This window comes from Chaetomium strumarium (genome assembly GCF_033439665.1).
Source record: "Chaetomium strumarium strain CBS 333.67 chromosome Unknown B0T15scaffold_4, whole genome shotgun sequence".
Lineage (NCBI taxonomy): Eukaryota > Fungi > Ascomycota > Sordariomycetes > Sordariales > Chaetomiaceae > Chaetomium > Chaetomium strumarium.
In genome coordinates, this window is record NW_026944432.1 from 3,089,254 (window position 1) to 3,104,438 (window position 15,185).

Here is a 15,185-nt window from a genome sequence, read left to right on the forward strand (position 1 = left end):
GGCAAGGTTGCTTGCTTGTGTAACCGACTCCCAGACAGTGGCACTTGACTGCAGCCGTTATACGCTGGGCTCTTTAACGCCGAGAGCCTAATGCAAGCGGACATAAGGGAAGGACAGCTCGGCATCTATTCCGAACACTTCGATGTACACCGGCGTCATGATGCCGTGCAGGTCGTATCATCCGGAGTTAGGTTGGAGTTAGGCAATAGGAGGGTTGCGGACCACGAAACAGCTTCCACGGGTAGTTAGTGGTCGGCTTTGGCAGGCCGACGTCATGGATCGAGTGGGGATGTGAGGGGTTGACAAAGGTGAGCAGACTGATCGGGATTCAGTTGTACAATGCGGCTAATACCGTAACCGGAAGTGTGCTTTAGTACTAGTATCTTCGTAGACTTTGTAACCCGCCCATACACCCTATATAGACGCCGAAGATAAACATTGGAGGAAACTTAGACCAATCAACTATAAGCAGCGTTAGTCGTCCAGGGGTTGACTGTTTTGATGGATGTTTGCGTGCGCAGTGCTGGTGTTCTGTTGGCTTCGGTTGTGATTACTAATCAAGCTGCAACAGCCAAGAAGTAGCTGGAGTTAGAAATGCTGAGAGTGGAGAGTCGTGTCGAAACCGCAAGACCCGTACCGCCTGGGCTGGGTGTCGACACAACTGGTGACAAGGTTGTACTCCGGTCCTCTTGTTAGAAGCCTGATGGATGAGGGCCCCTGGGTACAGACCGGGAAGTGACGGGCATTGAAGTTTTGACCATTTGTTAGATTTGGCCATTTCCCAACGCTTGTCATTCATCGTTATATGACACACCCACGGCCTGCACCTGCATCCAGCCCACACTCTCCTACAGCAGCCCCAGTAGATCATCATTCGCCTTACCTTGCTCACCCGCCTTGCCATGCCCCAACTGCTGCCCCGGGGGTGGTGGCGCACTTGTCCCGCTCAGATCCATCCCTGCAAACCCACTCATCAAGTCATTCATTCCACCACCGGCACCGCCAAGCCCTGTACTTGCCCCAGGAGTAGGGGCAACACCGGCACCCGCCGCCGGAGCCGGAGCGTCAAATAACCCCATGATATCCGCCATCCCTCCACTGGGCGCCGCCCCCGCCGAGACCGGGCTCGCCACCCTGTCCGGCGTGCCCTGCTCAGCGCTAGCCGGCGCAGCCCCGTCGAAGTCGATATCGAGCAGGTTCTCGATGTTGTTCTGCGGCGTGCCGTTGGTACCAGCCGCCACGGCAGCCACGGATGCGGCGATGGGGTTCTCGGCGAGGTTCTGGCGCTGCTCTAGGATGGCGGCGCGCTGGATAGCCTCGGCGCCAAACCGGCCCTTGCCGACGAACGACTCGGGCGGTTTGTGGTAGACCGAGGCGAGGGTGGACAGCTCTGATAGAAGCTGCTCGAGGAGTACGGGGGGAAGGCTGGTTACGGTGGTGGTGATGCTTGGCTTCTGAGCGAGGATGATATTCTATTGAGTGTGTTAGTTGAGCTGGAACGCGCGGAGAGGGTGCCAGGTGGCGACCGACCTTTGCAACGTCCAGATCGCCGGACAGGAGCCTCCAGTAAATGTAAGCACGGTCCCGGATATCTGGGTTGTCGCTGTCGGCTGTGGCTAGCTGCAAGACCTTTTGTACGAGACCTTGGTTGTTGCTGGGTTTCTTCAAGAACAGCTTCACAACCGCCGTGAGGATTTGTAGTTGAGTCTGCAGAGTGTTAGCTCAAGCATATGTACCTCAGCAATCATGGCTGGACAACAAACCTGTGTAAACTCCTCTTGGAAGACGTCCACAAACCCTGATAAGATCTTATCTGCGTTGTTGATCTTCTCGGCGTACTCCCCAACAATCCAGATAAGGGACCCCCGGGCATTCGGCTCGTCCAACTCGTCGATGTACTTGCAGAGCGTGGGAATGACGCCCTCGTACCCGGGATATTTCCGAAGGATGTCCTTGATGACCACGACAACCTCCTGAACAACGTAGTTGACCTTGGTGGCGATCAGATCCAGCAGGGCATTGACGCACTTCTCGCTGGCCGCCTCAATCTTAATGGCCACCTGACCGATTGCCTTTACCGCACGCTTAACAAAGTCCATATCGACCTCAAGCGCATACTCCTTGAGCTCAGATAGCAACTGGTCAAAATTCTTGTCGTTTGCTATCCTGACCATGATCTCGAGCTTCTGAAGCTTGACGTAAGGGGGGTCGTTGTACTTGCAGAAGAACACCCTCAGCTCCTTGCTGAGGATATCGGGCTTCGCTTGCAGCAGCAGGTCAATATTCCGGAGCGCGACATATTGAACTTCGGGGGCGGAAGAAACGAGGGTGACTAAAGGAGGCGCCATCTTCTTGAGATACTGCCTGACCAGCTCCGGGCTGATGAGCTTCATGTGGATGAAGACGACCTTGACAGCCGCCAGGACGACACTGGGGTTGACATGTTGGAACTGCGGCGCCACTCTTTCACAGATGTGCTCTGATTCCTTGAGGTCTGTAGGCGGGTAATCCGCCAGAGTGCTGAGAATTGTTACTCTCCCCCATTCTGTGCACTCGTTGAGGGCCATGAGCAGCTTCTTGAGTGTGTTTGGCGTGATGACCAGCGCCTTCGTCTCGGGTGCGGTCTCGCTGATCTCCGACAGAGCCTGTACTGAGTTGGCCACGACCATAGGGTTCGGATCGCCTATCATTTCCTGCAGCGTCTCGAGGAAGCCGTTCTCGATGCACATGGTTGGGTTAAGATCGAACAGCTTGGCCACGCAGATTGCGGCAGTCTTACGGACGTATGGCGACTCATCCCGCAGTGTCTTCCGCAGCGGTTCCTCCATGTAGTCCACCATCTTGTCGACACGCACACAGCCCATCGTTCGGATCGCCAGCGCTCGGATGAGGGGGTTCGGGTCCTCTGAGTCCTGCACGAAGGTGTTGACCGCAAGGATGCAGAGGTCTGGGTGGGATTTCGCGTAGTTCCTGCCATTCGTCAGTCACCCGTGACGTGTAGGAAGGCCGCGGAGCGTGGTGTCGTACATTAAATACAGATAGACCAGCTTTTTCTGGTCCAAGTCTGCCGTCGCAATATTCTTGAGGACGTCGGGGAACAACGCCGACACGTCCTTGCCCAGCGTCATGGCCATGATCGTCTTCTGGATCGCCTCCTTCCGCTCGTGGGCGTATTGCGACACCAAACCTGCTCGTAACTCGAACGTCTCCCCCTTGCGCGGGGGGCAAACGCCCCGCGTATGCGGTTCACTGCTTGCGCCATGGCGGGATTCCAGTCTCAAGAAGGCTGTCGAGGGGACAAGCTGACAAGCCCAAAGCCGACGAGGGGCGGTCGATTTCACTTGGCCCGTTCCGATGGAGCACAGATCGTCCGGAGAGTTGCGGATCGTCGCTGTGCAACTCGTTAGCCAAGAGCTGCCAGTCGTCGGCCGGCCACCTGTTATGCCGCGCAAACTGGGCTGCAGTGCCGGGATGCTGTTGCAGACGGTGTGCCTTCAGGCGAAATCGTTCAGCGGTTGGATGTTCTGGCCTGTCGCCCCTGGAAAACGCCGTGGCTTGCAGTTATACCTCCAGCCACATATAGTGGGGTGATGTGGCTTCGTTAAAACCGCGTTTCAACAACTTGCATTCCGACTTAACTCCTCGGGCTCTTATCCAGTTGCCATCATTGACACATCTTCTCGAGGTTGAAGCGATTGGTCTTTGTGTGTCCTTTCGAAACCAAGACGCGCATGGTAGGGTAGTTGTCCCCTGTTTTTGCATATGTCTAATACCGGATAGGCGAACTTCCCCAATCTACGGCGCCTCTTCATCGAGGCAAGGACCGATAACGAGGAGAGGGACGTCTCGAGAAGAGCTGTAAGTCCACTGCCTCCCTTGATTGACAACCCAGGACTAACAACATGCCGAGTAATAGTTCTACAACGCCGTCCTATTCCTCGGGTCTGTTGCAGTTTTTAGTCTGATCGCTCAGAGAATGAATGCCAATAAATGACCCCCCATCGTTTTGTGACAGTAATCCGTAGTAATGTAGCCCCCGCGTAAGGTTTCCCTGCAGATCAAGAATGCCCCACAATGCCACTCTCATTGTCTACCCAAGTCATCGACTTGAAAAGGAAGATAGATTGAAGTGCTCTCAGTATAGGGTCGACGAAGGAGGATAAAAATAAACGCTACCCGACACCGTAGATTGAGAATCTGCGAAGCGCGAAGCAGCAAAAACGTCACCTGTAGGATTCGAACCTACGCTCCCGAAGGAACTGCCTGACATGCTAACTGTGGATTAGCAGGGCAGCGCGTTAACCACTCCGCCAAAGTGACTATCTGAAGATCTGTATCATCCCTCAAGTCTCATGAACACAGGCTGCCCCTTCAAAGTCAACACTCGACATATCATCAACCCAACTCCATCCGGATTCCACTCGAGAACTGGCGACTTGCCAACCGATCAAATTTCTAAGAGCCACAGTGGGCTCTTGCGGCATGACTTTAGCAAAGGGTATCTCTACTTGAACTCAACAGACGAATACTTAACAATGAATCCACCATCCTCCGATAGCTCACTCAGACTCGCTCTCGTCCTCTAAGAAAGCCAGATCCGGCCTGCGTTTGGCAGGCCCCTTCCGATGAACAGCAAGCTTCCGACCCTCTTTCTCATCACCCTCGCTTTCTCCACTCTCACCCTCATTCTTCCCCTCGTCCTCATCCTCCTCCCCTTCTCCACTCTCCTCCGCATCCTTAGCCTTCAGACTCTTACCTCGCCCCCCAGCAGCAACAGCAGCAGCAGCCGCCCGTCGCTTCTCGCCCCTCCCTCCCCCAACACCCCATTGCTTTTCCCGCTGCATGACCTCCTGCAGATCCGCCTGCAGCTCCCGCTTCTCCTTAATCTCGCGCGCCTTCGCATCCGAAAAGCGGCCCGTCATCCCGATCTCGACCAGCATGTTCTTCAGGTGTTTGATCTTGGCCTTGGGCGTGTCGGCGCCGTGCCGCTTGAACTCATTGCCCCAGACTTTGCGGACGCCGCATTTGACCAGCTGCGATTGGAGGGTTTTGATCTGCGCTTCGTCGGGGGAGACCTCCGCCGTGGCGGAGGAGGATTTGGCCTTGGTCGGGCGTGTCTGCTTGGGCGGCGCCGTGGTGTCTTTGTTGGTCTTCCGCTTGCGCTTCGGCGGTTGGGGCTCGTCGATCACCGAGGAGAGCTCGCTGGAGGAGTCAGCTGCTCCGTCGTCGTTCTTTGGTTCGGTGGGCGGGGGGGAGGCCTTGGACTTGGGTGTGGTTTTGGGCTTTTGCTTGCGTTTGGGCGGCTCGTCGACCACTGAGGACAACTCGGACTCGTCGTCATCCGTTGCTGGCTTAGGTGTTTCTTTCCTCTCCGACACAGATACATGCTCTGAGAGATCGCGGTGCAGCTCGGATAATTCGCTTGAGCTTTCCTCAGGTTGTCTGGATCGTGGTTTGGCCCCTGGTTCTGGCGACGGCTGAACACTCTCCCCTTGCGTATCATCCGATTGTTCGTCATCGGACTCGACCTTGCTTTCACGTTTTGTCTTTGGTGCTGTCTTGCGCTTCTTCGCCGGGGGCTCCGGTGCACCCCCTACGTCGCTGGCGTCACTAGTCTCAGGTGAAGCTGGGTCTTTCTTCTGACGCTTCCCCGCACCTATGCTCCGCTTAGGTGCGGCAGCAGCTTTCTTCTTGGGAGCGGGTGTGGCCTCATCCGAGGATTCAGCTTCAATTTCGGCCTGTAAGAGACAGTGTCAGCAGCTGTATCTGTACCTTCGCTCCCAGTTCAGGTGCAGCATACCATAGTGTCGAGAATGATATTCTTGCTCTTGGCTTTCCACTCCCCATCCTTGAAGAACCCTTCCTCGAGCTTGAGCCTCCTCTCGGCGACTTGGCGAGCGTAATTGACCGTCAATTGGTCCCTCTCGTCGCTGCTGTAGATCTCTCGCACCACTTTCGCGAGCTGCCTCGCGATCTTGTTACCCATAACTGTACAAAAGGGAAGAGGAACTTTTCCACAAAGAGCCGCAAAGATATACTTGATGATGTAGGAAAGCGAATGCGCGTAACAGACAAGCGACTTTTGTGAATTGACGTGTTTCAATGTCCGCTTTCTTTACTCGAAGACCAAGACACGTCCCAGACGCGTTTTGACGCCTGGTGGGGCAAGTCAGGCCCAGATTGTGTCTCCGCTTTGAGGAGAAAGCATTAGGGTTAGGGTTCGGTCGTTGTCTCAAAACTTGGGAATACAACAGTGGCAGCAAACCAGTCAACCCAGATAAAGGAATCCCGCCTTGGGATTAAAAACCATGGATCACCCAGGCCCTTGACAAGTTCTCCGCAGTATTTTACTGACAACCGTACATGAAGGTGATCATGTCGGCCACGTCCCCGTTCCTCTCTCGCCGTGGTGCGCTCGCTTACCTCCCCCTCCTCATCTCCTTCTACGCCCTCCCTGCCCTCTCGCATCCCAAACCCAACCTACCGTTGGTGATCAACACCTGGGGCGGCCCTTTCACCGCCGCAACAGACGCCGCCTTTCTGGCGCTCACCGAAAACTCCACCTCCGTCTCGGCGCTCGACGCAGTCGAGATCGGCTGCGCCACGTGCGAGCGCAACCAATGTGACGGCACCGTCGGCTTCGGCGGCTCGCCCGACGAGGCATGCGAGACGGCGCTCGACGCGCTGATCATGGACGGCACGACCATGAAGTCGGGCGCGGTAGCCGGGTTACGGCGCATCCGCGACGCCATCTCGGTCGCGCGCGCCGTTCTGCAGCACACGCGGCATTCGCTGCTCGTCGGAGACCTGGCGACGCAGTTCGCAGTGGAGAACGGGTTCGGGCCAGAGCAGGATCTTTCGACGGACGAGAGCCGCAGGCGTTGCGAGGAATGGAGGGCCGGCGGGTGTAAGGGCAACTATAGGCTCCATGTGGAGCCTGATCCGAGGACGTCGTGTGGGCCGTATCGGCCGTTGCCGGTGGGTGGGCTGCAGGGTTGTGAGGATGAGGGACAGAGTTCGCATGATACCATCTCAATGGTTGTCATTGACGGGTCCGGAGCCATGGCGGCGGGTACCTCGACGAATGGGGCTGCTTTCAAAGTCCCAGGCCGGGTTGGGGACGGTCCGATCATCGGGAGCGGATCATATGTAGACGGAGATGTTGGGGGATGTGGTGCGACCGGGGATGGAGACACCATGATGCGATTCCTGCCATGCTACCAGGCGGTGGAGAATCTAAGGCGAGGCATGACTCCGACCGAGGCGGCTCAGGATGCCGTCAGGCGGATGCTAAGGAAATACCCCAAGGTATCGAGCGGGATTGTGGTGGTAAACAACAAGGGAGAACATGGGGCGGCCGGCTCGGGATGGACTTTCACCTACGCATTTCGCGGTGGGTCGATGAATGCCACGGAGGTCGTTACGATTCCTTCACTACAATCGAGGCAGCAGATGGTAGTAGTTCAGACAAATCCTAAGTAGATATTGGTCGATGGCTTGCTTAAGTAGTACTGCAAGAGACTTTCCCGATCAAGCTATGATGAGGAACAGTGACGGTTAGCAATGACAGATATATATGAAGAAGCCTCTCGTGGTATGAGTGGTACCCGTCTGCCTGGTTGGGCCTCGTTAATGGAGGTTAATATAGGGTTATGACCGGAGACTGTAGGATAAGTTATTGAAGGGACCCGTAGTTACGTACTAACTCTGCGATATTACTAGTGGTTTCCAAAAAGACGCTCATCAATTCTGGACTTGACCATGTTCTAGATGTACTCATCCCATCAAGTTTCGGCTTAACTAAATTACTGCTCAGGAAGTAGTACAGTACTATGGATACTGCGAAAGTCGAGGCTCGACTCTCTCGAGGGCTCGATGCGAGGATGCGAGCTGAGAGGTGGCCCACTTCCCCACGTGCACAGATCAAAATGCTCAACCAGGGGAATTCTTGGCATGCAGGAACCAATTAGCGGGCCCCACCTTTCTAGGGCCCAATACTCTTTAAGGTTTAGCCAATCTCGGCGTTGGGATGAAGTGAGGTGGTCGCGAACTCGCTCGATTTTCCCTCTTCCGCCTAACATCGATCCGTTGCAGTGCTCGACTTCATCACTCCTTAGCCACCGGCGCGGTGTTCCGCCATGGTGCCGTATCATTCATTCTACTTCTGATTTTGATACAAAACGACATTCCTTGATCGAACACCTTACAACTCCACTTTGTGCCGACGATCCATTCATTGCAGTTCGCGACGATCCATTCCTTTTGATCGCAGCAACCATGCGCTGTCTCATTCATTTACTCTTCGGTTCACTCGCCGCCGCCACAGCGCGCGCGGCCAGCGGGGCAGTATGGGCGACTCCCCACGAAAGCTATTCGTCTTCTGTTGGCGTCCTGGGCTGCAAGGTCGACACGAACCGCATCGCATACTGGCCCGCCTCGGTCGACTGCAACAACATCTGCGTGAGGCTGAGCTATGAGGGGAGATCCGTCCATCTCTTACGCATCGACCAATCCGAGGGCGCCCACGACGTAAGCTACGATGCTTGGAACTACCTCGTTACTGGCTATTCTGCCAGGGAAAAGCCGACGACTGGTGGCGCCATCGCGATGGAGTATGAGGATGCCGACCCCTCGGCCTGCGCCAGTCTAATACACACCGACGGCAATAAGCTGCCGTTGAGCGCGGCGAACAGCATGAACTATCTTGCCAGTTGCCTCTCGCAGGACAGCTGGGTCGGCAAGAACTACGTTCTCTACAACATCCTCGATCCGGTCTGCTCTTGGGGCAACGACGAAATCTGCACCCTTGACTGGCCGACTGCGAACCAGGCTACCTGCCCAACCCAACTCGGCACGCCGTCCGTCTTGTCGTCACAGCCCGTCTACAACATTCAGTACATGACGGGGAATCAGATCTTGGCTTCGAATGGGCAGGTCGTTGCCAACGGGTCGCAAACGAGTGCAGGGGCAGCGACTATCAATCCGCCCTTGAACCTGAGCGAGAAGTCGGGGAGTCGTACTTGGAGGACCAACATGGTTAGGGTGGCGGCTATGAGTGTGTTTACCTATTCGCTTCTTTACGTGATGTGAGCCTGACGAAGGGCGGTGGGTTAGGCTCGTTTGGGACGGCGGTTGTGTCAGTTTTGGATACCTTGGATACCCCTTTGCGCATGAATACACGCTCTTATGATGATTGGCCGAACTCATCGTCCCTCTCCCGCTGTTCCGCAGACCAGTCCCCGGCGCGATTCGTCCCATGAAGCATGACGTCCCGTGACACCACCTTACTGTCCTTGCTCTACCTCACGACTGGGGTCAGGTATACATTCAACTTCCCTTTCTCCCAGAGGTTGTAAATCCGCTGTTTGCGCATCCAGTCCAAACTCTCCTCGGCGATACTGAGATCAAAGTTCCACAGGATTCGAGCCAAGATGAGGCGCATCTCAACATACGCAAGGTTCCTACCCAAGCAGTTGCGCGGTCCTACGTGGAATGGCTGGAAAGCAACCTTGCGATCACCGGCAAAGGCCGGGTCACCGAGCCAGCGCTCTGGCCGATATGCGAAGGGGTCTCTGAAGTTCTCGTCGTTGTGGTACATAGCCCACTGGTGAATGGCCACGACAGTCTACCGTCCAGTCAGCATACAACCGCTCAAGACTTTTTGGTGTCCATGACGTTGACCAACCTTTTCCGGTACATAATTGCCACAAATTCTCGCGCCTCCTTTAGGCACAACACGTGGCAGGCCGGTCGGCACGGGGGGATAGATGCGCAATGCCTCGTCCAGGCATGCTAAGAGGTAAGGAAGCGTGCTGACACTGACAAAGTTAATCTCGTCTTCGGATTTGAATGCCCCGCGGATCTCGCCGGTGAGTTTCTTCACCACTTCAGAGTTCGTCAAGAGCAAGAAGGTCACCCCTGAGAGCAGGGTTGCTGTGGTCTCAGATCCGCCAATGATGAGAATCGAGCTGTTAACTTGAAGCTTCTCGAGAGTGAGCCCCTACTTCAGGTCAGCTTCAGACGTCAACAACCTCAACAGCATTATGGTAACCTACCCATTCATCCGCCCGCTTGAGCAGTCCTTCAACCAAGTCCGCCCGCTCTTTCCCGGCCTCCATCCGCCTCTTCAGCTTCGCGAGCGTCATCTGCATGTGCCTCTCGCGTTCCTCCAGGAACTTGGCCGGGATAAGAGCAAGCAGCAACTTCATAAGAATGGGATAGTGGGCCAAACTCTGAAACACGGTGCCCCCGCGCGCAAGTTCGAAGATCGACTTGACCCACGGGTGATAGTCCGCGTTATCCAGACACCCAAAGCTGCCACCAGTCAGCACCACCATCCGTGATCCACGGCATCCGGCCAGGGAGCGAGGAACACCTACCTTTCCCCGAACGCCAAGTCCCCAATCACATCGAACGTGGTATAATTATACCACGCCACCATATCCACCGCCACTTTCCCGTCTTCCGCCCTCTCCCGCAGCCTTCTGATCAACAAATCAATGGACCCCTTAATCAACGGCTGCTGCTCCCTCATGCTACGATCACTGAACCCGTGCGCCATCGTCCGCCTCAGCAGCGCATGCTCCTCCCTGCCGGCATTGACGATATCCCTCGGGATGCCCTCAATGGGTAAATAGAACTTGTCCCACTTCTCCATCTCCGCCGCCGACGACCCCGCCCCTGTCTCAATTCCGCTGCCGCTGCCGCGGTGGCCCATAATATCCTTCCACGCCTGCGGGTCCGAGAAGGCCAGCTCGTCGGGCGCGACGCGCACCACGGGGCCGTACCGCTTGTGCAGCGCCAGCATGTCGAAGGGCAGCGTGCCGGACAGGAGTCTGAGGTTGTACCCCCAGCGCGTGGCGCGCATGAAGACGGGGCCCGGGTAGCCCCGGAGGGGGTGGAAGAAGAGGTTGTAGAGGATGTGCCATGTTATGTACAGGGTGAGCTGGGACGGGTTAGTTCGTAAACCAGGGTAAAGGTCTTCAGCTTGTCGGTTATGTATGTTCTGCGCAAAGCTGGGTGATGTGCTGCACGGAATAGCAGATGACACTACAGAGCAACTTGAACTTACCGGCGCCAGGCCCAGACCGATGATTTGGCCTATGTTGAGGTGTAAAAGTGCCATGTTTGGCGGTTTTGAACGATGTATCTCGCTCAATTCTCTCGCTGCGTGAGAAGGCAGGTTGTGGTTTGTTTCTGGCGGGGCAAAGTTGTTTCATACTACCCCATGGAGGATCTTATTTTTATCCTTGGATCCGGCACTGTATATCTGCAACCTCGGTCTCGGTCGGGTGGGCGAATGAGCGAAGGAGTTGCTGCTATTACCGGGTACGAGTACGAGAGGAGACGCAATATTCATACCTACCTTACGTATGGGGACAAACTAGATTAAGGTCAGAGAAGGCGTTACATCAAACCTTCTTACATTGACAGCATAGGGCACGCAATGGCTTGAGCAAACATGACTAATATAAAATAAAGCAATACTAGGGAAAAGAGTAGAGGAAATGGTGATGTAGATGGGAACTAGAAGGGAAGGAGAAGAAAGAGGTGGGGATGGATCATGGAGACACGATGAACAAAATGAAGGATAATAACAAACTGAGGGATGATAGTAAGAATAAACTAGAATTATGATTCACCAGTAGCTAGTAAGTCCATTCCATCTCCAGGTGTCAGAATCCGACTGACTTATATGTTTGAGAGTACGTGGTTTCAACTACGGCAGCCAGAGGGAGCTTGGTATGCATTTAGAGGACTCGGAGTGAGAATTGGAAATCGTATCCGGAATAGCTCACTCACAATTTAGTAGGGATTGTGGCCGGGATAAGGAATAAACATGGCAGAGACTACTAACTCGAGGCTATTCGGATCTCACTTTCAGTAGACTTCCCAGGTACCCGGTTAAGCCTTGAAATGCCGCATCCTTACCTCCCCACAACGGCAGCAAAGTGCCAAAGCCGTAGTTGACCTCATATCAAGAGGTCATGTACAGAACCGTCTGGTATCCATCTTCTCCTCGTCCGTTTAGAAAAGACCTAAGGTCGAAACGCATTTGTTGCATTTATGGTAAACAGAATGTGTCAGGACTCAGGAGCGCGGAGACTATTCATAACTGCTGGCCAAGACACCCTTATGCATAGCCATCAGCGATCTCGTCCACACCTTGGCGATCTGTCTTCTGTCCACGTACTCTTCCACAAGATATTGTCCCCTGAGAACTCCCTTGTCTGTCGCAGATTGCGTGTCGCAGCCCAATGCCCTCGCTCGCGAGTCATAACGGCCAAGCGCCCAGAGCCGCCCAGCTTGTGCCCAGCAACTTGGCAGGCAACTCAGCCCGAAGATCACCCCCTTGAACGTGAGGAATGTTGGTTTGCAAGACTCGGCCAAGATAACTAACCGGCAACAAGTGGCTGGCTCGCCCAATCGTGCTCCTCGAATCACCACCTGCTTATCGGCTTCTCATAGTTTCGCATCTCCACCATGGAACATGGAACAGCCACTTGTCTGGTCTTGATCTCTCGGCGTGTCGAGACGGCGTCGCAAGAGCGAGCCTCACTGCGCGTTGACAAGCAAGATGCCGAGACGCTTCAGGTCAGCGCAGATCGCAGATTCATCCCTATGTGTTTTGAAGAGAACTCTAAAACCATGGTGGTTGGTGCGAACTCCATTGCTGCCGTCCTACCCTGAAACCTGTCTCTGGGCGCGGGGGGCGCGGCGTCGATTCAAGGTTAAGAGTTCATTTTGCGAGCCGTTGATCTCCCCTTTGGGATTGCTCTTGTCGTCTTGTCCATTTCTTCTCCCCCCCGGAAGCGTTGGCATTCAGCGAGATTGGACTCCGCTGGTTTTTCGGGTCCTTACTTTAGCTTTTGCTTCTTATACAGCCCTGGTTGGCAGTTCTCTTTCTGATCTCTTCACCTTTCGACCCATTTTTCTGTGCTGCTGGCCCTCTACGTGCGATTAGCCCCTTTACTTGGCTGGCCAAGGACAAAGAAGAAATCAGCCACCGCTTGCTCGTCAAGTCTCAGCGTGGGCCACTCCAGGGGCTCGCCAAGATGCCAACCCTCGATGTCAGCGAGCTTAATATTGTCTTGAGTGTGTTAGGTACGTTAGTCAGTCAGGCAAAAGAATGGTGCTTAGGTGATAGAAGAGGGTACACCCGTACAGACTACAATACTATGAATCACTGACACTGTCCTTGTGATAGGCGCCTTCATCCTGCTATATGGCATCATCTCCGTCTTGATCAAGTGCAGATGGTTCCTGGGAGAAGCCCTCCCCGCCGTGGCCATTGGCGTCGCCCTCGGGCCCATAGCAGCCCGGTTCATCGACAGCACGCGATGGGGCTCGGCGGCGGAGGGCCAGACGAGCGCCATCACGCTGGGGATGGCACGCGTGGTCATCGGCGTGCAGCTGGTCATCGCCGGCTTCCAGCTGCCGGCCAAGTACGGCATGCGGCGGTGGAAGGAGATGGCGCTCTGCCTGCTGCCCATCATGACCATCATGTGGCTCTGCACCACGCTCTGCCTGGTGGCCACCGTGCCCAAGGTCACGCTGCTCGCCGCCCTGGTCATCGGCTCGTGCGTCACCTGCACCGACCCCATCCTGTCGCAGGCCATTGCCAAGGGCCCCTTTGCCGACAAGTTTGTGGCCCGCCATCTGCGCGAGATCATCTCGGCCGAGGCGGGTGCAAATGACGGCTTCGGGTTTCCCTTCCTCATGCTTGCTGTTTACCTGATCCGCCATGCCAACATTCCCGGCGCCGGCGACCACGGCAGTGGTGACGCAACGGCTGCGGCAACGGCTGCGGCTAACGCCACTGCTGCCGTCCTGCACGAACGAGGCTTTGAGCTCCTTGCCCGGGCCTCCGAAGGCGGTGTCGGTCGGCTCGGCGGCGGTGTCGGCGTGGCCTTGCAGAACTGGTTCGTTGAGACCTGGCTGTACATTGTTATTATGTCTGTAGCAATCGGTGCTCTGGTAGGCTTCCTGGCCGGGAAGGCGCTGAAGTTTGCACTTTGCAGGTACGCGGTTTCATACAATCCGCATCTAATATGTCAGTTGCCTCCTGTTGCTGACAGACAGCAAACTATTAGGAAGTGGATAGACTCAGAAAGCTACGTCTTGTACCCAACCGCCATCGGTGTATGCATCCCCCTCCCCACTCTTTCCCCACTCCCCTGCCATGTCAAGGCTAACCCAGTTCCATCCAAGCTATGGCTGGTCGGGGTCTGCGGCATGCTCGGCACCGACGACCTCCTGGCCTGCTTCGTCGCGGGTAACGCCATGAACTGGGACGGTGAGTATCTCCGCGAGACCGAGGAGCGGCACGACGAGGTCAACTCGTCCATGGACGTGCTGCTCAACTTCGGCGGCTTCATGTACATCGGCACCATCATCCCCTGGAGCGAGTTCCACCAGCCCGACACAACCGGCCTAACCTACGGCCGTCTCGTCGGGCTCGGCGTGCTGGTCCTCCTGCTCCGGCGCATCCCGGCCATCCTCCTTACCTACAAGCTCATGCCCATGGTCTGCAAGGACCTGAAGGAAGCCCTGTTCATGGGCTACTTCGGCCCCATCGGCATCGGCGCCGTCTTCTACGTCGAGCACACGCGCCACCTCTTCCCCGAGCTCGGCCACGGCGACGCTGAGGAAACGGACCTCGTGCGCGTCATGGTCCCCGTGGTGTACTGGCTGGTGCTTTTCTCCATTGTCGTGCACGGGCTGTCGATCCCCGCGCTCAACCTCATCTACCGCTTCTGCGGCGTGCAGCCGATCCGGGAAGATGCCGTCGAGCTACGTCGGAAGTCGATGCGCGTGCCGACCCCGGTGAACGCCACCGTCGGTGACACCGACACGTTCATCGCTTATAACCGCTTTTCGAGGCCCGTCTTTGACAGGGAGGATCTCCCTGTTATTAACGAGCGGGACACTGACGAGTACTCGCTCGACGAAAAGCCGCGGATCCAGAGACGGTATTCGAGAGCCGTGCTCGTATGAAAAAGGGAAAATAATGGATTGGCTTAACCAAAGTGCGTCGTGGAGATTCAGCGGAAACAGTCAGTGGTTGATCCACTAGCTGGGCCGATTGGACACAGCATGCTTCTTGAAGTAGCTTCGAGGATTGTTGGGGAGCTAATATTGGAATGGACCTTTCTTGATTCTTTCGTTGATATCGAGATAAACAA

At 55.7% G+C, this 15,185-nt stretch overlaps 6 protein-coding genes and 1 non-coding gene across 7 annotated transcripts; 3 read left to right on the forward strand and 4 right to left on the reverse strand.

The window, feature by feature from the left end:
* Positions 1 to 386: 386 nt before the first annotated feature.
* B0T15DRAFT_215641 (adaptin N terminal region-domain-containing protein) lies at positions 387 to 3,244 on the reverse strand. Its single transcript, XM_062862732.1, has 4 exons — positions 3,028 to 3,244; positions 1,764 to 2,970; positions 1,531 to 1,707; positions 387 to 1,472 (listed from the first exon to the last, which is right to left on the reverse strand). The coding sequence occupies exons 1-4, from the start codon at positions 3,132 to 3,134 to the stop codon at positions 849 to 851; spliced, it is 2,115 nt and encodes a 704-aa protein (XP_062721773.1). The 5' UTR covers positions 3,135 to 3,244; the 3' UTR covers positions 387 to 848.
* A 977-nt stretch (positions 3,245 to 4,221) lies between these two features.
* On the reverse strand, positions 4,222 to 4,320 carry B0T15DRAFT_t138. The gene has a single exon. It is a non-coding gene; the product is annotated as a tRNA-Ser (tRNA).
* B0T15DRAFT_215669 (uncharacterized protein) lies at positions 4,290 to 6,150 on the reverse strand. The gene is made up of 2 exons (XM_062862733.1): positions 5,801 to 6,150; positions 4,290 to 5,738 (listed from the first exon to the last, which is right to left on the reverse strand). Exons 1-2 carry the CDS (start codon positions 5,984 to 5,986, stop codon positions 4,560 to 4,562), a joined length of 1,365 nt encoding a protein of 454 aa, XP_062721774.1. The 5' UTR covers positions 5,987 to 6,150; the 3' UTR covers positions 4,290 to 4,559.
* Positions 6,151 to 6,257: 107 nt separating this feature from the next.
* On the forward strand, positions 6,258 to 7,854 carry B0T15DRAFT_533998 (nucleophile aminohydrolase). The gene is made up of 2 exons (XM_062869405.1): positions 6,258 to 7,535; positions 7,703 to 7,854. The coding sequence occupies exon 1, from the start codon at positions 6,364 to 6,366 to the stop codon at positions 7,480 to 7,482; it is 1,119 nt and encodes a 372-aa protein (XP_062721775.1). The 5' UTR covers positions 6,258 to 6,363; the 3' UTR covers positions 7,483 to 7,535; positions 7,703 to 7,854.
* A 242-nt stretch (positions 7,855 to 8,096) lies between these two features.
* Positions 8,097 to 9,346, forward strand: B0T15DRAFT_215747 (uncharacterized protein). The gene is made up of 4 exons (XM_062862734.1): positions 8,097 to 8,151; positions 8,227 to 8,829; positions 8,935 to 9,055; positions 9,115 to 9,346. The coding sequence occupies exons 2-4, from the start codon at positions 8,278 to 8,280 to the stop codon at positions 9,258 to 9,260; spliced, it is 819 nt and encodes a 272-aa protein (XP_062721776.1). The 5' UTR covers positions 8,097 to 8,151; positions 8,227 to 8,277; the 3' UTR covers positions 9,261 to 9,346.
* Positions 9,195 to 11,400, reverse strand: B0T15DRAFT_215789 (cytochrome P450). The gene is made up of 5 exons (XM_062862735.1): positions 11,072 to 11,400; positions 10,380 to 10,945; positions 10,056 to 10,314; positions 9,686 to 10,000; positions 9,195 to 9,625 (listed from the first exon to the last, which is right to left on the reverse strand). The coding sequence occupies exons 1-5, from the start codon at positions 11,123 to 11,125 to the stop codon at positions 9,299 to 9,301; spliced, it is 1,521 nt and encodes a 506-aa protein (XP_062721777.1). The 5' UTR covers positions 11,126 to 11,400; the 3' UTR covers positions 9,195 to 9,298.
* A 1,594-nt stretch (positions 11,401 to 12,994) lies between these two features.
* Positions 12,995 to 14,997, forward strand: B0T15DRAFT_556615 (Cation/H+ exchanger; the record flags this gene model as incomplete). The annotated part of the gene is made up of 4 exons (XM_062870426.1): positions 12,995 to 13,104; positions 13,208 to 14,021; positions 14,094 to 14,142; positions 14,212 to 14,997. Exons 1-4 carry the CDS (start codon positions 13,056 to 13,058, stop codon positions 14,995 to 14,997), a joined length of 1,698 nt encoding a protein of 565 aa, XP_062721778.1. The 5' UTR covers positions 12,995 to 13,055.
* Between the last annotated feature and the right edge of the window lie 188 nt (positions 14,998 to 15,185).